The following is a 27922-nucleotide window of genomic DNA, read 5'->3' on the forward strand; positions in this document are numbered from 1 at the left end:
CCGGCCCGCTCGCTGCCCGGCCGTCCGCCCGCCCGCTCGCTCGCCGCCGAACAAAGCCCCGCGCTCCCTCCCGCGCCGGCGCGGAGCCGCCGAGCCCCGGCTGTGCGTGCCGGGATCGCTCGCTCGCTCGCTCGCCTGCCCGCGGCGGCGGGCGGGCCCCGGACGTGGCGCGCCGGGCGGCGATGCGCCAGCCGCAGCCAGGGGAGGGGCCCCGGGGCCTGTAAACGTGGTGCCTGCGGGGCAGGGCGGCCCGGCCCGCCTCCGCCCGCCGCAGCTGAGGCCGGAGGAGCGCGGCGGGTACGGGCAGCGGCGGCGGGGGGGCGAGAGAGAGGGGCCGCCAGGGCTGCTCTGGGTGGTCGGGCTTGCCGGGAGCCTCGGGGACGGAGGGGGCAGTGGGTCACTTTGGGTGCCGCGGATCCAGCGCGGCCGGGGGTCCGGGAGGGTCTCTGGGGAGCTGCGGCTCATCCCTCTGTATCGCACCGGGCTGCGCGCTGAAGCCGTCCTTTTAAAGCAGAACTTTGCTTTTCTCTGTTAAACTCTTTTCCTAACAACTATTCAGATCTCTGTTTTTTTTGCCTCCACTTTAACTTTGGTTGGTTGGGTTTTTTTTTTTTTTTGGGAAATTAAAAACTTGTTTTTCTCCATATTTCAAGCTCAGAGCATGTTTCCTAGTACTGTGACTCAAACAGCTCTAAGGTACCTGCATGACAGATTAGATTTTAAACAATGCTTTTTACCCTTGTAAGTGACTTTGTAAGAATCTCCAAATATTTATATTTTGATATGTGACTAAGCGGTAATGCTGCAAAGCGATCTAATGAAACAGCACAACAGTTTGGTCTCAAATTATGCTAAAGCAACTTTGCCAAGGATCAAATCTATTTTGAGCTGTATGGTGGAAGCTTTTAGGCTTAAAACCTACACTCTGTACTTCACTTGGTTGGTTAAAATATGAGCTAGAGATTCATATTGCCTCAATCTATTCTGACCTTAATTTTATCAAGAAGAAGTTACAGTTTTTCTTTTTTCTAGAGGCATGATTTCACGAATCTTCTGAATTTTTCTATCATGACTTCTTATTAACTGATGTTTGTGTTTTACAGATGACATGAAATCATTATAACAGAACTATTTCTAAATTAAAGCTTGATTTGCTATTGTATTTTTTAAATTGATAAATTAACTTTCCCCTTTTAGTGTGGTGTAGGTAATATTTTTTAAATCTACAGGTAAAACACAAGGTCGTCAGTGACATTGCTGATGAACTTGTGACAGTCATCAGCTACAAACAGAAATATGCTTTTAATCCTTGTGATTTTACATATTTAAAATAGCTTATGCCACAGCGGACGAAATATTTCTGGAAAGGTGAAATTAGCTTAAGCTTGAAAAGCCAGTTCAGTTGGAGAAAACACGAAAGCAGTGCTCTGTAATACAGAAAGCTAGTGAAAGTATTATGATACTTTACAAAAGTTCACATAACTAGGAAGCATAGTAAACACCAAAAGAAACATTTTTGGGGATGTATTTGTGTACTTAAAGAGCAAAAGTTTGTGTTTGAGGATGTTTAAAAGTAAGAAGTAAAAACTAGTCCTTTCTGGTTTTTTTTTCTAGCTCTCTCATTTGCTTCAGGCCACAATATGTCTGAAGTTAAGCCAAGGAAAAAAGGTATTTCTTCATCCAAGACCAACGAAGGTTCACAAAAAGCCGAGAAGCACAGTAATTATGGGAAGCTGGCAAGTCCCAGGACCAGCAATAATCGGAATTCTTTTTGGATGGACTCAAGAACAAGTTTGAGTATCATTTCTCTTGCTGTTTGCCTGGTGGTGACCTGGTAGGTAACTCTCTAAAGAGGGTTTTAGTATTTTCTTTTGTATTCTGTGGGCTGTTTGATATACATGTCACCAGAGTGCTTGGGCTAAATGCCTATAAACTTATTAAAGCCAGAAGGATCAAGGAAAGAGTAGCAGTATTCACCAGCATGGAAACATTGGTGTGCAGTTACTATTACATTACTATAGAAGCTCCATCTGTTACATCGTGTTGAAGGTGCCTTGCTCATGAATTCTAAATAACTCCTTTGGAGACTACATCTACCTGAAGAGCAGCTTAGTCTGACTGTAAGTGCTCATTTGGCAGGCAGTAAATAATTCGACAGAAGAAGTGGAGTTCTCTGTAAATAATTTGCTCAGCAGTGTGATAAACTGTTCATCAGGTGGAGTCTTTAAGTAAAGGTCAAATATCTTTGTTAAAGATGTTTTAAAATATCTTAGCAGTATCAGTGCCTTAGTTACCTTAGCATGCAGTCTAACAGCGAAGACATCTACGGATGCTTCCTTGTTCCACCTCTTTTGGAACGTAACTCCAGTATCAAGACAGATCAACTTCATTAATTTTTTTTTCTGTCATGTATTGATCTAGCAAATTTTGTGAACACGAATTCCACCAGTAACTATTTGCTGTGAATCAGGTCCTGGAATACTTAATATATGCTAATTAAGTACTTATGTTTTCTGTTTATTTACTTGAAATTTGCAGGTTTCTATTTCAGCAGTCAGGCCAATTTGCTGATCTGGAAAGAAAGTACAATTTCTTACAGGAAGAAGCTGGAAAAATCCTGGATGTGGGAAATAAAGTAAACCTAATTTCTGAAAAGGTAATCATTAACATCTTAATTGGATAATCTTTGGTGAACATTTGTCATTGTTTTACTTCATTGTTATTTTGTTAGTTTAACTGACTGATTTAAAATAAGTTTTCATAATGTGTTTTACTTGCCTGTGAATAGGCCTTTAGAGACTGATTCATGTGACAAAGCATGTCAATCCATGCCATTGTTCCAGTATGTGAATACAGTGGTTGTATATCAGTATTATTTTTCAGGAACGAAACTATTTTTAAGAACTTACATATATGCACATATTTCATTCTACCAGTCCTCTTTTCTGTGTGATTCTAACATACATTGATTTGAAGAAAATTTACAGGCATTTTGATGTAGCAGATCTGTTCTAATAATATGAAGACATAATGAAGTGATAGATAAGAAAATACAGTAGTAGTGAAACATGTATTACCATGTGTGACACTATCAAGTAGAAAAGCTGTGCTGGCTGCCGAATTATCCCTGATACCTCACAGATAATGATGGTAGCACAACATGGCTCATGCCAGTGATTTTGTTTCAGCACTGATCTCAGAATAATGTCATTTATACATGATGTAATTTGTTTATTTATATACTGCACTTCAGATTGCAAAATGTTGCATGGGATTTACTGTATTTTGGACACCAAAAAAACCAAACATGGAAAATTGCATATATTCTATAGAAATTCAACAACAGACATACCTTTTTTCCATGACTTTTTCATGCTAGGTTAACCAACAATATTTTAAAGATGAAACATGGAAACGCATCATGGAGGAGCTTTGTAACAAGTACAGTGGCTTTTAAGGGACTTTATTCTCTCTTAATAAATGGAAATGGTTTTCTGTTCTTACTTTTGTTAAGTAGACCCAGACATTGTTTTGTGTTGTAAATGCAGCTTGAGCCTTCTGAAAGTATCCTGCGGGAAGCTGCCTCATCCGTCTCTGTGATGACTGAGTTTGGGCAGGAAATATCTTCTCTTCATAACATCATAAATGATATTCAGAACAATGAACAGACTCTCTCTCTAAAGATGCAGAGCATTAATGACAAGTTCCAAAATGTTACAAATTTCTGGAGAAGAAGCCTGGATGAAATGAACACAAATGCTAGTGGTTTAAAATCCGAAGCAAAGTTCATACACACAGAAGTTACTTCTAAAATTAATGAAGTTGACCAAAGAATTAAATCCCTTTCAGAAAGAGTAAGAGATTTGGAAGACAGTACAGCCAGAAATATTAGAACACTAAAACTACAAGAAGATGATGAATTCTCTAGAGTTGAACAAAAGTTGAACTTGGATGCAAAGTCAGTTGAAAAGCTAGAAGAAGAACAGAATAGTCTGGTAGCCAAGGACACAGACCTGAATCAGAAACTTGCAAACTATGAACCTAAAATTGAGGAGTGCAAGACCCATTTGCCAACAATTGAAAATGCTATTCACTCTATTCTTAGATTGTCAAGTGAATTGCTTGGTATGGAGAAAAAGATACAGGAGTTGAAGACACAGCTGTACGCTGTGGAAAATGACATGCTGAAAACTGTTTCTGATACAGTGGCGATGCAGAAGGTTCTTGAAGGCCTACAGTCCAATGGCAGCACGTTCAAAGTGTGGTCTGAAATAGCTGTTCTAGAAACAGTGCCTGACATAACAGTATCTTCAAAAGCAGAAGAAGGAACTTTAGAAAGCTTTAACTTAGAAAATGACCACAATGGGGATCAGTGAATTTGGACTTAGGTTTTTCATTGATGAAAAAGCACTTGTTTGTAAATAATATGATTTCAATGTATGTCAAGGATAGCTGAGGTATTGTCATTGATCTAAAGAGACATTGGAACAGCCTGAAAGGCTGAGGAAGAGGCTGGAGAGCAAGACAGTAACTTTGTTAAAGGAAAGGAATATTTTCTTAAATTAAGGATCATTTTCAGCTTATTTATTAAAATATCTTTTTTATTAAAAATTAATTTGAAGCAAAGAATTTAGATTTAAGGGGGGAAAAGGTCATATTTTTAGTTTATATTTAGTTTTCCCTACTTAGTTTCTTTTGTTGTTACTCTTTGTATTATGTTCCATGGACTTGTAACAGTGAACAATTAATCGCTTATTTCTCAGTAGAGATAGCTGTAGCTTGCTTTTAATGTATTGTACACCATATTGGTTTTGTGCTGCAGGAAAGCACTGAACACATTTTTAACAGCTGAAGCTTAGATACAACACCCTTACAGAAAATACTAGTGAAGTACCCCCTAATGAGAACCTTGTCTTGTTCTGGCATGTACAAGCAGCTGGTATTTACATAGCAGCTGTGTTACCATTTATTTGTTTGACCCCAAGGACCTGGCCTCCTTAGACCTCATTTCCAGCCTTTTCCAGCCTCCTAAAATCACTGGCATTGGTTTGTTCTGCCATTGAAGTCATTGAACTACACGTAGACTGAAGTTCTTATTAACAGATACTCCTGTTAGATTCTTCTTCCATCATTTAATTTACATGTTTGGCTTGGTCTGTCACTGTATTAGTGCAAGGGCTGTTTTGTTGGTTTTTTGGGGTTTTTTTGGGGGGTGTGTTTTGGTGCTTTAGAAACAAAGTTTAACCTTTTCTTCTGTAGGATGTTCTTTGTTAGGCATTACACGATATGTCTGGTATTGCTCTGCATTTCAAAGGAAAAAAAAATTAACAGTGTTGCTGACATTGTTTCCCAAAGTTTGCTGAACCAAGAGCTGCAAAAGTAATTAATGAAATCAGTGGAGTTACGTGCTTGGGGCCAGGGAATATCCAGTTTATCCACAGACCTACTTACACATGACGTAGTACTACCGAATAGGCCTGATAGTCATTTATTGAAATTTGGACCTCAGGGACAACATAAATCGTCTGCAGACTTACTGTCTTGATAATTTTGTATTTCTCAGGAAAGGAGATTGCTTAGTAGAAACAGTATGAACCCACAACATTTATGACTTAATCAGACCTAACTTGAATTATTCTGGGTTTGTACATTCATTTCTCTAGAACTCCACTGCAATCTTCACTAAACGGGTAACACTGCCCATTCAAGAGACTATGAAACCAGTGTTTCTCAATGTTCTAAAGCTGTGTTGGTTTCATATAATTATTGCTTATGTATAAATTTCTGTTTACAGTCATATTCAAAATAAAAATATATTGTAGTGAATTTCCCTATCCTGGTACATAATCTAATTCAAAATAAACTGCTCCTTCAGAAAGGGTACAGAGTAAAGACTTCAATATTCCATGTGCTATTAGGAAAAGCTATTATATAAAGCAATGTTTTTTAAATACTTTTCGCAAGTGTGTTCCAATTCTAGTGTTTCTACTTCGTATCTTTTTGGGGCAGCATGGCTACATTGCCAGTGGTATGACCTCTAGTCTAATGTCTTTCATCAACTTCAACCCTATTGAAAGCTGAATATACAGGAAATTCAACATGAAATCCTCATCCTTAGAGGACATTAAGTAGGAAACAAGACAACTTTCCACAACCTAAATTTTGGTCTTTTACTTTTGAGCAAACAGTTCTGAGCTATTGAGGAACGACAAGCACTGTTGAAGAATTAAAAATATTTGTTTCTGTGATATTTTTACTATTAGTGTCCAGAAAAGAATTAGTATGAAACTAATTCTAGCCTCTTAGAATGTGTTTCAGTTTGCCTGTTCAGTGTTTTTTTTCTCTCCAAGTTCTACCCTGACTTACTGGGGATTGAACAGGATTGTATCACTCAGGTAATTTCCTTTTTTCCTCTCAAATTTGAAAATCAAGAACCAATCATAAGAAAATAAAAGAGTGAACTAGGAAATCAAGACAAAAATCCAGCAGTAGCATGAGTTTTCCTTCACTAAAACAGCTTCTATGGACACTTAAAAATTCCTATATATGGAAGAAGATTCCATTTGATGACTTGTGTTTCCAGCGGTCACCTTGGAAAGTCATGGAGCACCTTCTTGTAATTTTTTGTTGTAAGAGAAGAAGCACTAACATTTGTTAAGTATACTGACCAGAAAAAAAAAAAATTGGTTGTGTTGTAACAGAAGTTTAGAGACAGGGTTTGCACTCAAATTGAACATCAGAATAGTAAGATATTTCATTAAAGTATAGCTTGAATTTTGACGTTGAGTTGTTAAGCTAGAAATATTTTTGTATCCCTCTAGTGTGAAAAGACTTGGAACTTAATGAAACAGCTAGAAGATCTTCACATAATTTCTCACATTAAATATCTCCAGGAAGATATTTATACAATGAAAACATGGTCTAGCAGCATAATTAAAAAACAAGAAGAACTGGAGAAGAATTTAACCAGCCTTTTTCATGCAGTTTCAAGCGCTGAACAGAATGCGGCTTCTGTAGCAAAAAACGTAACATTGACAATTGTGACAGTAAAAACTGACATAAGGCGCATTTCAGGCCTGGTCTCCGAAATGACTGCACTGACAGATTCTTTGCAAACACTAGAAGATAAAGTAGAAAAAGGTGAAAAGGCAACAGTAAAAAATATAGGTGACCTCCTTACCAGTAGCATCGACCGAAGTACCAAAATACAAAGCCTGGCATCCAGTAATGCAAGAAAAATCGAACAAATTAAGACAGCACTGTCTGAGTTAAGGAGTGATTTTAACAAGCATTCCGATAGACTTTTGAATCTTGAAGGTGACAGAGCAAAAGTTCTGAAGACAGTTACATTTGCAAATGATTTAAAACCTAAGATGTACAAAGTTAAAAAGGAGTTTGCCATCTTGGAGCCCTTAATAAATGACCTAACACTGAGAATAGGAAGATTAGTGGAGGAAGTGGTACGGCGGGAGAAGGAAATTGCTTTACTCAGTGAGAAACTGGCCAATCTAACAAGAGTTCAAACCGAGATCAAGGATGCAAAGGATGAAATAACCAAGATTTCAGACATGAATTGATCACTGAATGGCTGCTGCCTAAAGAACAGTGAGGACTGTTAACTCCATCGTGTAGTACTGAGAAGACAGACAATATTTAAAGGCTTCCTTTAGAAGCACACCTGAACCTGAAATTTTTCCTATTCCTTTGAGCAGGACAGGAAAGTCATACTTATTTCAAGGGAGAAATAATAATGTGAACAAAAAACATATCTCTCTGCATGAATTTGTCTTTCTGAAGAATGACAGATGGTATATTTAATAAATTGCTTGTTTTGTACAATAAAGCAGTGTTAAAGCATAAAATTATGTTCTAAGCTTTAGAGTTTGCTTTCATGAAGAAAGCAGGACCCAAGAATGACAGCTCTCCAGTTTTGCTTTCCTGCTCCAAAAGAAGGAATAGAATTGTGGCTTTCAGCTAAACAAGAGGTAGTCGAACAGCAGTAGCACTTTGTCTCAATATATTCACTCTATGATTTTTGTAAACTGGGTTATTTTTTAAATAGTATTTAACAGGGTAAATGCAGCAAAGCAAGAAATGTTCAGAACTACTGCTGATGCCGTGCAAAAGTTTGTCACATTTAGATGGAATAATTTGTGTAAGGCTTTGTGTGAGGCTTTGTAACTGTAAATCAAAATTACTGTGCAGCACTGTTCTGTCTTTAAAATACAGAACTATCTATAGGGACAATGCTCTGAAAGACCTATTGATGCTGCTGATGGCTTTATCCCAGTGTCACGGTGTCTGCTCAAGAATCCTAAGTTTTATTCATTCATTATTTCTTAAGTCTGTAAAATACTATAGTGAGCAGCAGAATTAGCAAAGAGAAGCCACTTACGTCCCAAAAGGCTACTGCTCTGAACTACTGGGACTATTTTGGTGCTGAAGAACAACAGAGCTGAGACATTTGAAAATGCAGCTGGCAGTAACAAGATAGTGGGAATGGTTTTAGCAGAGGAAGGTGGGGGAGGGAAGTGCACTAAATAGGAATAAAAATTACTATAAAGATCAATTAGAAGCGATACAGCAACTCAGAAAATGCCTGTAAATGAAATTATATCAAGAAGTGTAAGTATACAGTAAGGCCTGTGTAAGTTCTCAGTTGGCCATACCTGAACATCTTGAAACTACTAGACTCTTGATTGTATGGAAGATACAAGCATTCTTCTCCCCCACTATTCTCATCCTCATACACATTCCATGTCTTTTTGGGCTGCTTCACGTTGCTGGTCTTCTGTACCTTCTTTGCTTCTTTGCCCACAGTCAACCTCAAATACTTTGTTTAAAGCTTTTCTCTTTTTGGTATAGGTCCATTCCTACCTCCCCCTTTCTTTTACCTCTTTCCAGTCCACCTGACAAATGGCAAGAATAAACCTGTCAAAAGACAAGTTTTCCTAGAAAACATCCGCAGATACTGTACCAACCCCTGTCCCTTTGTTCTTCCACACAGTTCTTAAGTGAGCCCCTGAAAATAACCAAATGGCATTTGAAGGAGGCAGCAGAATTAAAGAACAGCCATGCTAAAGCATGCATTGCATATCATATCTGAAACAATGTATGTACACATGCACATACACCTTAGGAGTTGGAGGGTTATACAATAAATATTTTGTGGATTAAAGGCATCCCAGGCTACAGTAATTTTATTTACTTTGCTTTCAATTTTATGAATGCATCGTTTGTGGTCAGTAGCCAGTAAGAATCTGCAGAGGCAGAACTGGAGAACTGGTAGAGCAACATCTACACAAGTGATGTGGAAAATACATTCCAGCTGCACAGTTAATCTGAGTAGCCTTGACACAGCACAGGTCTGTCTGCATGAAAAGAGTACACTCACTCCTTGGAACATTAACCAGAAAACAAGCCAGGATAAACAACTGTGGATTTCACTTTCAACCTCCAAATTCTAGAACACATCTCCCAGTGAAAAGCTGAGTGTACAGTCTTGTGCATGGTCTCCAAGGTAAGTTAAGCGTGCAAAAAGTGTTACAGGACCATTCATTTCCCTTTGCCTTTAAAGGTATGCAGACCTCCCACCCTTCCTTCCCAGGAAGTGCAGGTCTAAAGCATTATAATCCTTTCAGAAATTTTTCTTGCTGCAAGCAAGACAAAAAAATTAAGTCACAAAGGTAAAGTTTACTTGGAAAAAATATTTTAGAATAATCTGTATCTATAAAGTTGTCACACCACCGTACTGACTTCAGCAGTAAGGCGAGCGATCAGAAACTCTCCCATAATCACCACAGGTATTGCAAATCTCTGTTTGCCCTTCAAGCACACATCTCCACTGTTCTAAAAAATGGAAGTTTTATAGTAGCTTAGTAGCTCTAAAGAGAGAAGCAGAGAGCTCTTTCTGCAGTGAAAAAGGTGAGCAGAGAGTGAGGTATTTTTCAAAAATTTAAAGCAGATTGGTAACCTTGCCTCCTTGTTTTAGTACTCTTAGTGCTGGGGAGAGTATCAGCTCAGGAAAACTGCAACCCCTTAGTTCATTTCTAGGGTCATGCAGTGATACTCTGCAATTTTATTAAATGATTGTGAGATTCAGGTAATAATGAAAATTACAGCTATGCTACTTAAAACAGATCATCCTATTGAGCCCAGCCTGTAGTGATATTCAGTCCATCTTTGCTTTCAGTTTAGTTTTCAGGTACAAAACTGGCCAATTAATATTCTTGTCAGCAACTTGAAAAAAACAACCCAAAAGCCAGCAACAGAATTAAGTGATCAATGATGAAAAATTACGTGAGCAAAGTAATCCCAAAACATTAAAATCTACTTTTACACACCAGAACGTCTGCTCAGCCAAGAATTTCGTGCTAGCAGTCTTTCTCCCTAGTACTGAGTTACAAAAATTGTATTCTGTAACAAGGCCATGCAGCTATTAAGCTCATCTACTCAAAGTACTCATATTTGCTATAAAAAAGCAGGATGTTTATTGTTTTCACTGTGAACTACATCATTTCTATGTAGAAATGTAAATGAGTTACAACTATTTGTATTATTACAGCCCATTTTAAAATGATATGCAACAGACATTTCCGCGAGTATCAGCAAGTGTCAGCACATTTCATCTGTAGTACAACCTGATACAAACACCATGTGCAAATGCACTTGTTATTCCAAATTTATGTATATGGTATGCTTTAAACAAAAAAGCTCAGCTCCAAAACCAGCAAGAAAGGATGTTTTCTCCTTCATAAAATATACACAAGCAGCATATACATAATCCATGTTTTACAGAGCACTTTGGGGTATAGTGATGGGTCTGGAGTTATCCAAGTTCAAAATGGGGTACCCCTTTTTGATGCAGGACTTTCCTTGCAATGGAAATGCAAATCCATCAAAAGCACCACTGCTCCATCTGAACCTTCGGAAAATGTACCAGGCATTATGCACAAAGCAGTTATCAATGACAAAGTTGACCTTTTAAATGCATCTTAATACTACATTTTTCCCACTGAAGCTTATTTAAAACACCAGCAGGAAACCCTTTAAGCAACCCCCTTTCCTAACAAGCATCTGAACAATCCTATGGCTGAATGTCAATGAAGCCGGCAGCTGCAAGGCAATTCTCTCCCCGTCTTGGGTTTTCCCCTGAAACACAACACTGCAAGGAGCACTAAGTGTATTTTCCCTTTCTCAGTTACAGAAGGAGAACTGCTGGCTGCTCCTTGTAGTCTTATCTCAGATCTACCTAGATAAAATTATCTGAGCATCTTTAAAAAGATAATTTTAGGTCTACCCTTAAGCGATGAGAAAAGGGACTTAAGATTCTCTTATTATTGTACATATTTGTAACAACTGTGCAACACTGACTCAATCCTAGAGAAAAAATGGGCGATGTGCTCCACATATGTGCTCCACATATAGAATGAGAGTCTTGAGAAATTTAGCTCAGCACTAGCTTGCTTGACAGACTACCTCACTGCATGAGCCAACCTTGTTTCACTCTTCTGCCAGGCTTAAAATTTGACAGACCACTTTCCCCAGGATTAGAAGGAACTTTCAGCAAACAAAGAAAAATCTACTGAGTTGAAACATGCCTCTAGAGAAACTGATATCCAGTATCACTTGATACACAAGTGACAGTTCTGCCTAGCAAGCTGCACCATACACACAACTTCCAACAGTCTTGATACAAGATCAAGTCATAGTAAAGGCTCTTCTCCAAGGAAGCTCTTACAAGCATTTAATGACTCATTAAATAATTCCAAAGGTTCCCATTCACAATGGGGAAACAAGGTTTGCATACTTTTAGCGTTAAATAATTTTAATTCAACTACAAAGTACTTGTACAAATACTTTATTTAGACTTAGGGTATTGGACTTTGCTGTGTAATGCAAGCAGATACCAGCTGCTCTAAGAGTGCCTTTATTACTGTCATGGTGACAGGAAAATGGTGTCGTTTTAGCTTTTACTCCGCATTCTGAAAGGCAAAAATTCAAATTAAGGCCCAGCTTTCTTATTTAGCATAATTATTCTAAATTTTGGAAGCTGGAGAGTTTTCCCAGGGGGTGAGATGCTCAGTGCTACAATAACAGGCACATCCAACTCCAGCAAGATGCAGCAGTCAGTACGTTTATGCCATTTCAATAGCACCTGCCAGATTTGTCCTTTTGGCTCCGAAGGAGCCAAGTAAAGAGGAAGAAGCAGGATAACATACGTGAGTGCCAAGCTAAGTTCAGTATCAACAGCACACATGCTGTAAGGCAGCATATCCACAGTTTTGCACAAAAACCACATCAGCTCCAGCTCTACTTTGTGAGCTGGATAGGGTGTAGTGATTCATCTGTGGGCTACTGAGCAGGTGAAATGCAGAAGGCAGCATGATCACCCTTCACTAAAAGACTCGAGAAAAAATTCAAGAACAAATACCTTAACATTGCCTCAACTGTCTCCTCTTGTGTGCCAAGGAGCATGTATTTCTTCACATCAATGTCCAAAAAACCTGGTATGGCTCCTTGTGCTGCAGAAATACATGGTTCAACCATAATTCAGTATTAATTTAATTCAGACAAAAAATAATTGAAATAAAAAACTACAGCTGTAGCAAATGTAGGGAGAAGTTTTTCAAACTCTAGGATAAAACACAAACCACTTTTATTTTACTGTAAAGCTGAAGTACACCATTAGTAGTGAATATATTTTAAAACCTTTATTAACATCAGCTTTTCCCTAGTTAAGAGGTAGCAACTACTGTTTAAGTCCACAGGACAATCAGAAGGGCCAAGTTCTTTGGTGTGGTTCAAAGCCAACAGAAGCAGAAATTAGTCAAGTAAGTATAAGTTAAATTGGGATGACCATCCCAAGGCAGAAACAGCTCCAGTATGCATAAGGTTCCTTTTATCTCTGTGGGGAACACTGATATCATGACCACGATGCCCAGACTCCAGTCTCATCTCAGCCATTCAGGAGTTCAGCTGTTCTACAGTAACAGCTTACTACAGGCAAATGATCAGTGGGCTCAAAGTGCACACGACTGCAGTTAATTTTCTGCAGTTCTGCAAGGACAGGTTCTTGGCACTTCTCTGGAAACAGAGAAAGCCTAATTTTAAGTGGAAGAGTAACATTTCTCTAGAGTTTCTAAACTGTGGAACAGGATATTTTTTTTTAAACTTTTTTTTGGGGGGGGAGAAGGGGAAGCCAGGAGAGTATTTGAAATATTTGCTACTATGAAATGAAGCTTACATATGCAGTAGTAAACAGACACTAAGCACTCTGTTTCTCATTTATTTCAGGCAATGACAGTGGTAGAATTTAAACCCTCATGTGAGATGAGGGCACAGCCAATAATGACATTGTATAGAGTTTGTTTTCTACATAGTCAAATATATAAAAGTTTCATGAAACTCATCACTGGGGCAGCCAGCAGTCCATGAGTTGTCTATTCAGTTAGACCAAGCTTCTTCTTCAGAGATTCTGGCATTTCAGGTGGAGGTGGGCGAGGAAGTCTGAAATAAACCTTGACAGAATCGTAGATGAACCACTGTAGTGCAGTCAGGGTACCAATCATGATGATACGAGCAAACAGACCCTTCCATACACCTGGAGAGCAAACCATAAAGCATGAGCAGCATAAAATGGCATGAAAAAAACTAAATCCTCTCCAAAACACCAAAAACACTTGATCCAAAATACATGAAAGTAAGAATGTACCTTTGAATCCAAGCCTCATAAGAACCTGTGAAGCTGAGCTGCCCTTTTCTTTGTTCAATACAGACACCACAGAGTCAGCAGGATGGGAAACAATTGCACAGAACACACCAGCTGAAAGAATAATTTGACATTAGTTCTGTGATGTTTTAGCTGTACCATTACTGGACACACTAAGTACAACCAGCTGAAACTTCTGAGCAGAAGAAAACAACCAGAAGAAAACTTGTGAATCTTTGGATACTGAAAATCCCCCTTCCATCCAAATTTCTCTTACCTTCCCAAGACTGAAAAAGATGCAAATTTTCACTTAAATCAGCTGCAGTTTCTAAATGTGGCCATCAACATTGGTTAAGAGTAGTGTCCTATTACAGACCCATTTTCCCCTAACAGACTGATTATAGTTATTTCTCCTCCACATTTTGAAGTTGCAAGTAAATTCTCCCATGTTAGTGACATCTGCTTAATATTCTGAAAAGCAACAGGTCCCTAGAGTTGCAGTAATCCATTAACGAAGTGTAGGACTTGAAGATTCCTTACCAATATAGCCTGCAATAAATGTGACTACCAGCTGTTCTCCTTTTGTACATTCGCTTCGTGGCTTGGGAACAACGTACTTGTAGAGAGCTTCAACAGTACGTTCAAAGCAGGCAAATTTCATCATTGTGTATGGAATCTGTCTCATCCACAGCGGAGCAACACCTTTATAGAAACTTAATCAGAGAAGAGACAAACTCAGTTTCATTTTCTTCAGTATTTAGGGTATATTTCTAACCTGAAATAAATTTTTTATGGCTGCTATCAAGAATACAATTTCTTCATACCGACCTGTAATGCAGTCAATACCTACAGAAAATTAAGTTGTATTCATTCCTGAGTACTACCTTAAAACAGCAACATGAATAGAAATTTTCCCGGTCCCCAGGCTGCACAGCAGTTTCTGTAGTCACTTTTCAGATTGCAGTGCACTGTAGTGCACTGCAGCAATGTAGTACTGATACTACCAGTGCAGTAATGCCAATGTCTGCATACCAGCCACGTCCTGATAGTGAGACATGACCTGTACATCTACAGCCACTTCTATCAGAACAGAAAGCTAACATGCAGTTATATTACTCTCACATGCCAATGACTCAAGCATCTTTGACTGTACAACCAGAAAGTTGCTGAATATCTCTGAGTGGAACTGCTAGAAACTGAAGTTATCCAGCAGAACTCAGCACAAAGATACTCACAAAGATGGATCTAAGGAGCATGTGGAATTAACAGTTCAGCACAAATTGCCTGAAGTGTGTTATCTTGAAATACAAAGACCAAAGTATTACAAACTAAGGCCAGAATTAGTTATAGCAGCAGTTCTTCATTAACAAAATGTACTGAACATCAAGAATTTCAATTAAAATGAAGAGATGCTTACGCCCAGATGCCTTCTTCTGCAAACATTTTGGGTAAAGCCTGCCGTAGAGTGTTCGCATATCCAGGCTGTGTCTGAATACGAACTTTAGCAGCTTCCATTGGAGCCAGAGCAATGTCAGCAAAAAACTCCGCACTGGCAGATGCGGCTAAATATAGCGAAGTACGCCACAAATAGGCATTTTCCTGAAATTCATTTAAACATATTTTTATTAATAAATCATGCCTTTGTGATTACTCCTTATCACTAATACTATTATGCTGCAGACATATAGCTTTACATAAAACATTTAAGGCTTACCTCTCCCAGCATGTTGCCATACAGGATTTTGAAAACTTCATAGAAACCAAATTTACAAAGCCCTTGCATGGAATAGCCAATAAAGGTTGGAGCCCATCCCTTAGCCAAGCCACGAACACCATCTTCCTTGATTGTCACTGAAAATCCATTGAAGATGCTCTTGTATTTTTGTGGATCAACCTAAAGAGAACAGGCAGTTAAATGTTTGAGAAAGCTTACTATTTTCCTTCTCACACCCCCATCCAAAATTTTTAGTTTTTAAATTCCTCAGACATCCGGCTTCCCATAATTCCCTGGACAGATGATGTACTCACCACAAAGTTACACTAACGTAACCATAATGGTTACTTGCTAATCTCAAACCCTGACTTATTTTAACAGCCGGTATGTTCCCCAATACTCAGAAACCACCAAACTGAATTTTGTTTTACTTCAATTCTTCAAATTAACAATGTGACTGTAATGAAAAGATTTACTGAAATCCCTGTTCTAACACTGTAAATGGTGCACTGGTACAACTATGGATAGGTCAGATTTTTTAAAAAGTTAATGGGTCCTGTCAGCAATCTCATCTACTTTACACACTAAACCTATGTAACACCCAAGCACTGCCAGAAACATAATGATTCACCTGTTTACTAATCAGAGGTGGTTGCTTTTCCTGTGTGATCTCTCCACATAGTCAGACTAAGACAGATGGAGCAAAGCAGATCGAAGAGTATTCAAAAACTTCTACATTTGTACTTTGACTTGGCAATAAAGGCTACATACAAATTGTTTTCTGCCCACAAAATTTTAAAAAGACTGACTTGAATAATTTTGTTTCAGGTGAAAGGAAGTAATTTAGCAGAAACTTTTTAACAGGTAATTAAGTCACATCCCACTGTTACTTTTCATATTTGACATCATCCCACATTTCCTCAGAGGATAAGAAGATATCAAACTGGATGCCAATCAAAGCTTTCAGAAAGAGCTATGGGACGTGCATGCCAACCTGCACTGGCCAGTATTTTTGTCTTGCAGTCTAGGAATATACTTGAGATCTAGTTCACCTAAATATGTCAATTTTAAAAAGACATAATTTTAGAAAATTGGATATTTAATTGGGCACTGTAAAATGAGACTATGTTCAAGTCAGAACCATGCTTAGTTATTAGGTGTGTAACAGGTGTCCTGTTTTCAGTTAAACCATGGCAAAGGTGACCTCTTCTTAAAAAGACATGAGAGGGCAGGCAACAGTTTCTTCTGGAGAACTTAGGAAGGATTAGTAACATGCTCTGTACTGGATCTGTAAAGAGATAAATGCTGACAGGTTTTACAAGATCACACCTGGAATGCACATGGAACCCTCCTCCTGAACCTCCCTCTAAGTGCTGGAGAGTGAAGGGGCAGTATCACCACCCTTACAATGTAATAAAACGGAACACTGAGCACGTCTGATGTGTTACAGATTTCCTAGTCTGAGACCAGAATTTCAGGTGCTCTCAAGAATGTGAAAAAGCCTCTCTGGTAAACATTGTTAAATAAAGGCCATTCAGAAGAACACAATTTTGAAGAATAGCACATGCATACTCCTAGTGTGATGAGGAGGTTTGACTAATTCATAGTTCTCTCCTCATTTCAGAAGTTCTGTAATTACAAAATGGCCATTCTTATAATCAGTGTCAGCCTATGCAACAGCCTATGCAATACTGTATTTCCAGAAATTTACAAGTGTGCTTTAATTTGCTTCATTCTTGCAGAGTTGCCTGAATAAATCCACTAGTATGTTTTCATTCATGGCTGTTCACAGGATGATTTTAATGTGTCATAAATGCAATGCAATGATGTTCCTCTCAGTTTAATCAAAAACCACTTCAAGGAAAGCAGTCGCAAGCACTGAGGGCCTTCCTGATACCAAATCAAGTTTTAGCCACGCTTCTCAAAGTGGCATCATTAGAAAATATCCAATCCATAAGCCATGCATTGATATCCACAGTGTTAATGGATCAAATTACACATGCATGTCACTCCAGGCTAAAAAACGCAGATCCAAAAGATACTATTTCATTACTCCAAAAGCACTGTAACAGTGCTGGACAGCCAACCAGCCAGCAGAGTAACACTGTGGTGGGTGCCTTTTAGCAAATATAGTCAGTTAAACATACCTTAAATGCTGTCAAAAACAATTCATCCAGATTATCCTTAATACCTTTACTTCTCTTGAAAGTGGTATTTTGCTAGTCTTACAGCAGTAGATTTGATAAAGCAGCGTTCAAGTTTACTTGCTTCTTGTCATCCACAAAATACTGCATCCCTACTGCAAACTCTTAATATGCTGGCTAGATAGAAAATAGAAGTTCAAGAAATGTTTAAGTTTATACAAACCTGCATACGACATTTCACTAAATCCAGAGGTACGACACCAGTGTGTGTCAGGCCACAACTTAGGACCCCACCAACGCCACAGAGAGCATAAAACTTGAGTGAGCCATATTCACAACTGTATTCTGCAGCAAAAAAAAAAAAGACACACCATGCTTTTATATAAGCTCCATGCACTGCTGGACAGTGATGTCCCAGGTATATTTTATGTTTCCAATTCATTAGTAATTAAATATACCACACTAAACATGCTCTGTCATCACATAACATGCAGAACAAACCTGCATTCTGCATTTAACCAGGTCTAGAGGAACCAGTGCTGTATGTGTTGTTCCACAGCTAATAATCCCACCAAGACCACAAAGGAGAAAGAATCTGTTTGAGCCATATGCACAGCTGTATTCTAGTTAATTGGAAAAAAATACATATATATGATCAATCATAAATGGTAACAATGATCAGAAAAGAAACAAAACTAAGGGCTACTTTCCCAAAAGTATTAAACTGAAATAATCTCCCATGCTGCATTATTTGACTATACAGTGTTATAATGAAAAATAATACTTTTGCTTCAAATTAAAACAGTTTGGACTGACAAGATTTTATTCTAAGTCTTCCAAATTGAATTTGTCCCTTTAAATAAGCGAAGGAAGCAACAGTGAAGTTTTAGCTCACAGCACACTTAAACCATATAAAATCCCAGAAGTTACTAGCAGAAATTATGACTCAAAATTGCAAAGACTAACAATTTCTTATATCCAGGAATTAAGGAAGAATAGTATTCCTCTAGTACTCAAAAGACAAAGCTTCTTTTGTTAAATATTCTATGACAGTTTAACTTCTGTATTTAAGCAGAGACTATAAAAATCTGCAATATCAGTGTTGGAGATATGCAGATATATTTTCTGGTGTTATTCACATTATTTATACAGCTTTTAAAAAAATTTTCTTTCAAATACAGTATCTCAAGTGCTTGTTTGATGAAATTGCAGATTGCTGTTTTTTGCCCCACTGAATGCTTGTACACAAGGTTCATTAAAGAATCTTTCAGACAACAATTGATCAAGGGATACTTCACATGCGCTGTTCCATACAGTGTATATACTGTGGAAAAAACCATCCAATCTTAAAACAACAAGTTATTACTCTTCACATATTCCTATACAGCAAAGTTACTGGAGCTGGAAAAAAAGAATCCCTTTTCTTCTTTCATTTCTGAAAAAGCTACAGAGGGATCAGTGACTGCAAATAGAAAACACTCAAATTTACAACAGTACAAAATAAGCATACAGTAGCAGCACAGGTGTAATACTTAACATTTTAAATGCATAAGTAAAACTAATATACTGAATAAACATACAGAAAATAATATACTATGCAAAAATATTCCCAAAAGTAGAAAGGCTTAATCTTTTGCTACTAAATCTACTGGTGTCACTTCAATATAATGAAATAGACATTAAAGTGTTACAACTTAATAAGAACTATCTCCAAGAAACACTAACGAAAACTAAAAGCCAGCAAAAGCCTATCTTATGCAGAGCTTCTTTGCCCAATCTATCTGGTTATGAATTCAAGAGAAATAGACAATGATGTTCAACAGCATCAACAGAGCAGCAGGTAACACTAGCAGGCTTACCCAGCTCATAACTTTGCTATTTTAAAGGCACTCCTTCCCACAAGTGTTCCAGATTCTACATTACATTTTATAGTTACATTTTTCACCTTACTCTTAAAAACTACCAAAACAATAAAGTTTTCTTTATTCTAAAATAATAAATACCAAATCACAGATGACATAGTGAACCTAAGGTTAAAGCTGAAAGTCAGTTATCAGAATAATTTATCTTTAACTGAGACACTGCTAAAGACTGGAAATATGCTGATCTGGGACTTACACATCGCTCCGAGATAGCTTGGCTATGCTAGCAGATTTGCAGACAGCAGAAACAGTCTGTTTATGACTTTCAAGAATGGCTGGTTAAATACACACAGACCAGGCTTTCTATGCAGGTGTAATCAGAGAACAGACTCTAGGTCTGTTCGGGGCAGCTCTGTCTAGCTGTGTCTTTGGCCAACAGCACAACAGCCCTGCACCTGCTACTGTGCTGCCCAGATTCCAGAACTGTTTGTTCACACCGCCCTTCTTTAAGTAATTTACTGTTAGAAGTCATACTCCTCAACTGAGAGGGATAAACCTATACAGTAGCCACAGAAAAGTAGAGTTTTATGTATGTGCTGTATTACGATGCTATTCAGACTGACCTGACAGCCTAGTCTTCAAATACAGTAATTTAGAAAGCCAGTATCAATTAGGCTTGAGCTCTTTAGAGGTGCCTAGGTTTGTAGTGGTACAGTAGTATTAGGAAAATAAAGCTACAGATGATCTTGGACTTTCAGAAGTAGAGTTAAATTTCTTAAAAACCATAACCTGAGAAGAGAACCAGCTGACCACATAGTACAGAGAAGAAAGTCATTCTCACATACCCAGGGACTGATTTAAGACAAACACCCTTAACCTACTCAAGTATAAACATACAGCATAAAAATATGCCTACTCTGTTGAGACAGCTACATCGTAACTACTTCATATCTCTGCTTCCCATTTGACACATTAGCAAGGACAAATTCCATGAGCTGGTCATAAAATACTTCATCTCTGAGCTGTGTTGTGGCTGATGCCCTGAGCTGATCTCAGAAGGTCGTGTAGCTTGTACTGACTTTGTGTGACCTTGTGCAAGTTCAGATACCTTCTGCACTGTGTTAGGTTCTCAACACAAAAGCCAGAGAACCAACTGGTACATGAAATAATGAACTCAGCAGAAAAGATTACAAAGACTGAAAAACTGGCCACCTTTGACCACAACTGCCCACAAACAGGATGAAGATTAAGCATAATGCTTTAAAGAAGTAAGTGCACCTACTGAATATATTTAGCATACCAAAGAGTGATTTAGGGCTTTAGTTAGCTGACAGCAGGATTACTACACTGAAAGCTGCAAATAATTTGTTGAAAACTTTATAAAACCTAACCTGTCTCTCTTTCAGGCATTATATGAATGCTCATGTAAGTGCACTAAAATACTTCAATAATCATGTTACTTCAGAAGAGATAGCCTGCTGAAAGCAATTCTTTTTTTTTAAAAGTAAAACCAGAGAGATGCTTTTAAGTTATCGACAGCTTAAAATAATTAAAATTTTAATATCCACCTCTACTACTGTGCATTCCTTCAGATGGACCTCAACAGGTTGGAGAGATGTGCAGAGAGGAACTGTGTTAAAGTTTCACAAAGGCAAATGCAGGGTCCTGTACCTGGGGAGGAACAGCCCCATGAACCAGCACAGGCTGGGGGCTGACCTGCTGGAAAGCGGCTCTGCAGAGAAGGACCTGGGGTCCTGCTGGACAGCAAGCTGTCCATGAGCCAGCAGCGTGCCCGTGTGGCCAAGAAGGCCACTCCAGTGGTATCCTGTAATGCATTAGGAAGAGCACTGCCAGCAGGTTGAGGGAGGTGATCCTGCTCCTGATACTCAGCGCTAGTGAGGCTACATTTGGAGTGCTGTGCCCAGTTCTGGGCTCCACAGTACAAGAGAGACATGGAGCTCCTGGGGTGGGTCCAGCAAAGGGCAACAAAGATGATGAGGGGACTGCAACACCTCACTTATGAGGAAGGGCTGAGGGAGCTGGGTCTGTTCAGCCTCAAGAAAAGACGACTGAAAGGGGACCTCATCGTTGTCTGTAAGTACTGATGGGAGGGTGCCAAGAGGATGGAACCAGGCTCTTCTCAGTGGTGCCAAGCAGGACAAGAGGCAATGGGCAGAAACTGATGCACAGGAAGTTCTGTCAAGATATAAGGAAGAACTTCTATACTGTGGTAACTATGCACTGAAAGAGGCTGCCCAAAGAGGCTGTGGAGCCTCCCTCCCTGGAGATACTCAAGAGCCATCTGGACACAATCCTGTGCAATCTGCTCTAGGACGACCCTGCTTCAGCAGGGAAGTTGGACCTGTGAGGATGATGATGACTCACTGTGGTGCTTTCCAATCTTACCCATTCTATGATACTGCAAGTACCATCAAGGTCTGACCTTCAGAAGTCCAAAAAGTGACTTGGAAGCATACGGGAAGCACTCGCACTTAACTCTAAAGTGCATCCCTATATCTTAAATAGCAAGTTATCTGGTGTATGCCCCACAACTAGTAAAAAGAAAAAAAGAACTAAAAAAGAAGAGCAGCAAGCACCCCTAATGTATCTAGAGACTCAGATGCCCAGCTATAAATAAACTAGTGAAAAAAAATAAGAGAAAAATGGATAAAGGATGGGAGGGATGATCTTTTGAATCCAAAGAGTCACTCACTGCTCTTCTCCACCGATGAAAGAAGTACAGACCTACAACCTCAGTGCCCGAGGCTGCAGACCCTGCCTTACCAGAAGTGCTCTTTGCCCTCCAAAACAGAATCTCTGGGGGTCTCTGTGATTACTCTGCACTAGAACCTTCCCGTGTCCTTTCCCGGCAAGCCCGGATCCCTCCTGCTCCTCAGCACAAACCACCCGGGAAAGCGGAAGCACTGCCAGCGCCTCCCCCGCCCGTGCCCTTCCTCGTCCTCCAAGCGGGCGCGTAGGCCCAGCGCCGGCCCCTCCCGGCCCGGCCGAGCCCCGCTTGAGCGCTGACCCTCCCTGCGCCGCCCCGGCGGGCACAGGCCCGTGCTGGCGGGGACAGCGCAAGCACCGCCGCCCCGGACGCCCACGGGCCTCGCCTCCGCCGCGGCCCTTCCGTCCCGCTCTCACCTTCGTCGGCGGACGCGGCCGCCAGGCCCCGCCGCGTGGCGGGCGCCTCCGCGGGCTCCGCTGTGCGCTTCCTCACGCCGTCCTGCACCAGCTGGAAGTGCGGCGCGTAGAACGGGTTGTGCCGCGCGAGCGGCGCGATGGACGAGAACATGGCGACCTGAGGCGGGCGAGAAGAGCAGAGCGACGTGGGACCGGGAAGCCCCGGCACGGCGCAGCCGCCGGACCCCGGCCCCCCACCCGCAGGCGGCCCTGCCCCAGGCCTGAGCCTGGTCCCTAGCGGACGGGCGGCCCGCGCCGCCCCGACTCACCTCGCAAGATGGAGCCGCTGCGGCAGAGGCTGAACGCGGGCCCCGCGCCGTCACCTTGTCCTTCGCCGCGCCGGGGGCGGGGCCGCCGCACAACGACCCGCGCCGCGATTGGCGGAGGCGCCACGCCAACCGCCGCGCACGCGCGGCCACCGCCCTCCCGCCCGCGCCTGCGCCGCGGCGGGGCCGCACCCGCCCCGGGGCCGCTCTGGGCCTGGCCCGCCGCGCCTCGGGGCGCCGCGGCACGGACCCGGCTGCCCGGGAGCGCCGCGGCACCGACACGGCTGCCCGGGAACCCAGCGGCACGGACTCCGCTGCCCGGGACTCGGCGTGTGTGAGCCCGCCGCCCAGCGCTAACACCCGCGCCTCAACTCCCGCTCCTTCCTTATCGCCGCCCGGCTCGCGGAGCTTGCCAGCTGCGCCACGTGCTCCCGCAGCCTTGCCCCGGGCAATGTCAAACCAGAGACGCGCCCGAATGCGAGTTCCCTGTGCTGGCCTTGACCTGTGCTCTACAGCGTTTCCACCGAATCATAGAAGCATCGGGTGCGGAAGAGATGTTTAAGATCCAGTCCAACCCCTCGCATCGCACCCATTTTTTAAGATCAGTTTAAAGAAGTCCACAGTATTACCCCACGTTCCGAGTCTGGTAATCACATCTAGTACTACTTTCTAATCACTGTCTGGTAAAGACGCAGGATGCAACTCCCTCAGCAGAAAGCTCACCCTCTCACCAGGGTTTGGCTGCAGCACTCTGTAAAGCCAAGCACGGTCAAATCTACCACCAAGCACTGTCTGCAGACTCCCTGGCTGAATTCCACCTTTGGAGGGTAAGGTTGCAAGGCATCGTGATGTGGCCTATGTTACAACGGCTGCAGCTGCTCACAGAATTGTTTCTTACTGGTTTGTTAAAAGCAGAATGTTACATAACACAGGACCCATGCTTGGCCTAACCTACCTTAAACTATGCCTTTTCCAACACAAGGTGGTTTCACTCATTTTAGTGACTCACATAGTACAAGACTAGTCCAGACAAGTTAGCTCTCCAATAACCGAAGAGGCAAAAACTCCGCTTTTTCATAGTTTTGATCATATTCCTTCCATTATAGTGCTCTGCACAAACACACAGAAGCCAGCAAAGCAAGAGACATGCACTGAACATCCCAGCTCTTTCTTCTGGGCAAATGACTACCCCAGCAGCACCACACTGAAGAAACACCCCACTGTTGTCAGCTCAGCAGCTTCTATCGAACTTCCAAGGAAGGCCCTTAGGCCTTGGCTCTACTCGCTCTATTTCTCCAGGGAGACTGTCCTACAAAGACAAAAGTGCCCAAGAGCACTGTCACAGAAATCAAGGCTGGTTAAGTGCCTCTTGAATAAACTAGACTCCAGCTGCTCAGTAGGAAAAGGTCAAATGAAACTTTCGCTCTTCAAATACTTTTGTTTAGCAACCAGCTGAGAGCCCAAAGTGCTGTTTAATTCATTGCCACTGACAGCAGTGAAAACCAACCAGAAATGTTTATTTTGTCATTACCAGTTCTGCTCTATTCACTTGCATCTAAACAATTGTTGGTAGCATTGTTTTATTTAAAAGCCAAACACTGATACTTATTTTCAATTAGATAGTAACCTCTAAACATGATTGAGATTTGGGCTCTTATCTTGCAGTTGCATATAAAGGATTGCAATTCTTGCAGGCTTTTCCAATTTTTAACATAGAGAAAACCTCTGTTCCTTCCAGTTATAAAGGGTGAACAGATGACTATTGATAGACATCTAATGGCAATTTATGTGCACAACTATACAGATGCTTATGAGTTAGTCTGTGGAACTTTTCTAGAACAAACTGGGTTTTATTTTAACTGGCAATCGACTTCTAACAGCTGTACTATTAACAAGAACTATTAAAAAGCAGTCGAAGATAGCCCCATGAAAATACAGGGATAATATATGTTCCTGTTGAATACATATAATTTTACAAGAAAGTATCTACAACTTTTCCCAGATGTGAGGGAATAAAATAGCAATAGCCTGTAATTCAAACCATCTAGATTAATCTGATTTCTGAGAGACATTGCAGGTAGTAATGGGTGAAGACTTGAAAGATGTTACCTTCTAGTATCAACCTCTGTCCAGTTCACAGTAAAAAGAGCTACTGTAAATTAAATCCATCTTTTTAATCTTCAAGTTTTATGAGGTTAGGAAAATTTTGGTTTGGCAATTCCAAAGTGTTCTTAATTTCATCTATCCTTCTGTTGTAACACCCACCACACACCCATTCCATTTCTCACCCCAATTTCACCTCAAGCTGCATACAATCAAGAAAATGCAGGCTAGTTCCTGTCTTACAATAACTTTTCACAGTTCTAACATTTTGGTGAAGCTGGCAAGCAAAATCAAAGCTCTTATGAGCTTGTTTCCCAGGTGACCTTGTTTTCAAAAATATACAATGAGATAGTGAAACAACCATCCACACCTTTGATAACCAGGTTAGCAGAGCAGCATCTGCTTGGGTTGTAAACGTGTATTTTATATACACTTTCCTTGTTTCAACACCAGAACTACTAGACCATGATTCTAGAGTCAGTAATGCATGAGGTTTTACAGCCCAAGTAATGCTGTTTTACAGCCCAAGTACAGCCCAAATGCTGCCTTAACTTGCAGCATTTCCTTCACAGGGATCCAAGCTTCCAAGGTTGAACAACAGCAGTCACATGTTCTCAACACACAAAGCAGTGAAACCTCTATTCTTATTAATTGCTGCCATGGCTGTCCTCATCTAATAATATTTCTTTAACTTTTTCTTCTCCTTGAACATCACATGTTTTATCTCTATCAAACATCACAATTTTTTTTTCCTAAAGAACAAAAAAATAAGAGTGTAGTTACCATGTCTTAATCACAGACTACCGTGCTAACAAAGAACTTCAAAGTGAGGCGGAACAGAAAACTTGTGGGATTTTGTTCTGTATCGGCGTATCCTTAGTACTTACAGGTGTCTGTGCCACCTCAGGACTGCTTTACACATTCAACTAGCTTGGAGACCCTGAGCTATCTGAACACATGCAGGTACATATCCATTGTAGTAACTTGCTGTTGCACTGGTGCAAAGGAGCCTGGTATACATCCTCAGGAAAAAGAAAAGCAAGTCAAAGGACAGTTTTAGACAAAGATTACTAGACTTGCCAAACACACAATAAAAGCCATATTAAGAGACAATAAAGGGTAGGATGAAACATCTACCTTTGCAAATACAAGATTTAAAATTATACATCACAACCTGCCCGTGTCTATTCCACCCAATATGTTACTTAAGCCATATCAAAGCAAGCCAAATATACCCACACACAAGACATGCCACACAATTTTACCAGCTTCATTTGCAATTATACAAATTCTACTGCTGAATAGTTTTCTTTTGGAGCTCTATTATTTAAAGGTATTCTTTTTGTACTCAGCTTTTCTGCTTAGATTCTCCACAAACTAGTTAACATATTTTTAAAAGGTGTCTTGTCCACAAAACTAGCTGAGAAGGTAATTAGCAGGAATTTTTATACCATGAAGAGTTTTGCAAGTTGTGCCACAGGAAACAAAACAAAACACAAAGACCAAGCCTAGGAGGAATCTGAAATCATTCTGTAGGGCAGTGCCGAGCATGCTGTTAGCAAGTAAACTTGGAGAATGAGTTCCTTCACACAGTTTCCTATGCAAATACAAATCAAGGTCTTAAAACACACAGAGAATTTTAATTTAAGATCCTTCTTGAAAATTTCTTGTCTTAGATGCTACTGAAGCTCTCACACTCTCACCATGGATCAGATGCTGCAAGATTAGAGGATTTCACTTGCATTCCTGATTAGTGATCCACAGCCTGAGTGATACCAGGCTCCTGAGACTGGATGCATGTTGAAATATTAGCACAAAATTTAAGGGAGAAATACAAGCTGTGTTGGCTCCAATTCAGACAGGAAATCAAGACAGCACAGCATGAGAACAAAACCCACCAAGCCCAAAATAACACTGTCATGCCCATTAACTTTCAAAGGCCTGTCCCAGGCTTGTTGTAGCCATTGCTCTAAAAGGGACTTAAACAGAACTTACTACATTAGAACTCCACTCATTTTTGCAACTGGATTTTGGATACTAGTCCATAAAATTGCTCTATTTTGCCATTAGTTCTTTAAGTTTAAGCTGTCAAAAGACAAGATGAGCTAATGGAACAAAAGTGAAGCTATGTGAAAGGGAGGAAAAAAAAGGACTATCAGTTTCCATTGCTTCAGCACATTGCTACAAAGACTACAGTATAATTGTATACTTCAGCATAACTTATACAGCAGTTTAGAAGCCTTTAAGCACATACAACTAGTCAGCTAACAGCACTACTACACGTGTTACTCTTTGAATACCGTAAAAAATTCATCTTTGGGGCCAGGAGAAAGATCCTAGTCTCAGGGCTACCTCACACCATTAAATGTCTCAAATATAAAAAAGCCTATTCCCTTCTTGAAGATGCATTGCCTTCCAACAACAACTGAACTAGAGGTGGGTTCCTTTGAGGACTTATCTAGAAAACTCTTTACCATCTGTGAAGTAACACCAAAGTTGAGAGCGTTCTCCACAACAGTGCAAAAACGAAAGAATGATGACATTTAATTGCAACGAAATTCAGTTTGCAGTTGATTGTGGCTTTGATGATGCTAACAGTATCCCTGAAGGAGATCAATTGAAAATATTTCATGTAACTAGGAAAGAAAGATATCTTTTATATTAGAACACACAGCAAATGGGTGTGAGAAATAATTTAAAGTGAAAAGGAAGTTCCTTAAGCATTGAAAAACAAATGAAAACTATCTTCTCCCCGCATCCAAATTAAAGGCCTAAGAGAGGCTAAAGGATTATAGCACAAAACTCTGATAATGCAAATATGATAAATATTCCTCCCACCAAGTGACATGGACTGAGTTTATTATCAGATTTTTAACTCTTCTTTTTCAATATGGAAGACTGCAGCAGCACAAAATGACACCACTGATACATCACTTGTC

The 27922-nt window shown here is 40.3% G+C and overlaps 2 protein-coding genes and 1 non-coding gene across 5 annotated transcripts; 1 reads left to right on the top strand and 2 right to left on the bottom strand.

The window, feature by feature from the left end:
• Positions 1–43: 43 nt before the first annotated feature.
• On the top strand, positions 44–7862 carry LOC125325446 (IKBKB interacting protein). 2 transcript variants are annotated; one of them, XM_048302494.1, is made up of 4 exons: positions 44–297; positions 1617–1834; positions 2539–2656; positions 3549–6465. In XM_048302494.1, exons 2-4 carry the CDS (start codon positions 1641–1643, stop codon positions 4374–4376), a joined length of 1140 nt encoding a protein of 379 aa, XP_048158451.1. In that variant the 5' UTR covers positions 44–297; positions 1617–1640; the 3' UTR covers positions 4377–6465. The 2 variants fall into 2 exon arrangements, with proteins under 2 accessions (XP_048158451.1, XP_048158452.1); XM_048302495.1 differs by lacking the exon at positions 3549–6465 and adding an exon at positions 6822–7862 and having other exon boundaries at positions 74–297; positions 1615–1834.
• Positions 7863–13272: 5410 nt separating this feature from the next.
• SLC25A3 (solute carrier family 25 member 3) lies at positions 13273–22991 on the bottom strand. 2 transcript variants are annotated; one of them, XM_048302496.1, is made up of 8 exons: positions 22884–22991; positions 22576–22732; positions 17793–17914; positions 15426–15605; positions 15129–15310; positions 14252–14424; positions 13715–13825; positions 13273–13603 (listed from the first exon to the last, which is right to left on the bottom strand). In XM_048302496.1, the coding sequence occupies exons 2-8, from the start codon at positions 22724–22726 to the stop codon at positions 13443–13445; spliced, it is 1080 nt and encodes a 359-aa protein (XP_048158453.1). In that variant the 5' UTR covers positions 22727–22732; positions 22884–22991; the 3' UTR covers positions 13273–13442. The 2 variants fall into 2 exon arrangements, with proteins under 2 accessions (XP_048158453.1, XP_048158454.1); XM_048302497.1 differs by lacking the exon at positions 17793–17914 and adding an exon at positions 18071–18192.
• Positions 14731–14970, bottom strand: LOC125325612. Its single transcript, XR_007203439.1, has one exon. It is a non-coding gene; the product is annotated as a small nucleolar RNA SNORA53 (small nucleolar RNA).
• Positions 22992–27922: the final 4931 nt, after the last annotated feature.

This window comes from Corvus hawaiiensis, chromosome 4 (genome assembly GCF_020740725.1).
Source record: "Corvus hawaiiensis isolate bCorHaw1 chromosome 4, bCorHaw1.pri.cur, whole genome shotgun sequence".
Classification (NCBI taxonomy): domain Eukaryota; kingdom Metazoa; phylum Chordata; class Aves; order Passeriformes; family Corvidae; genus Corvus; species Corvus hawaiiensis.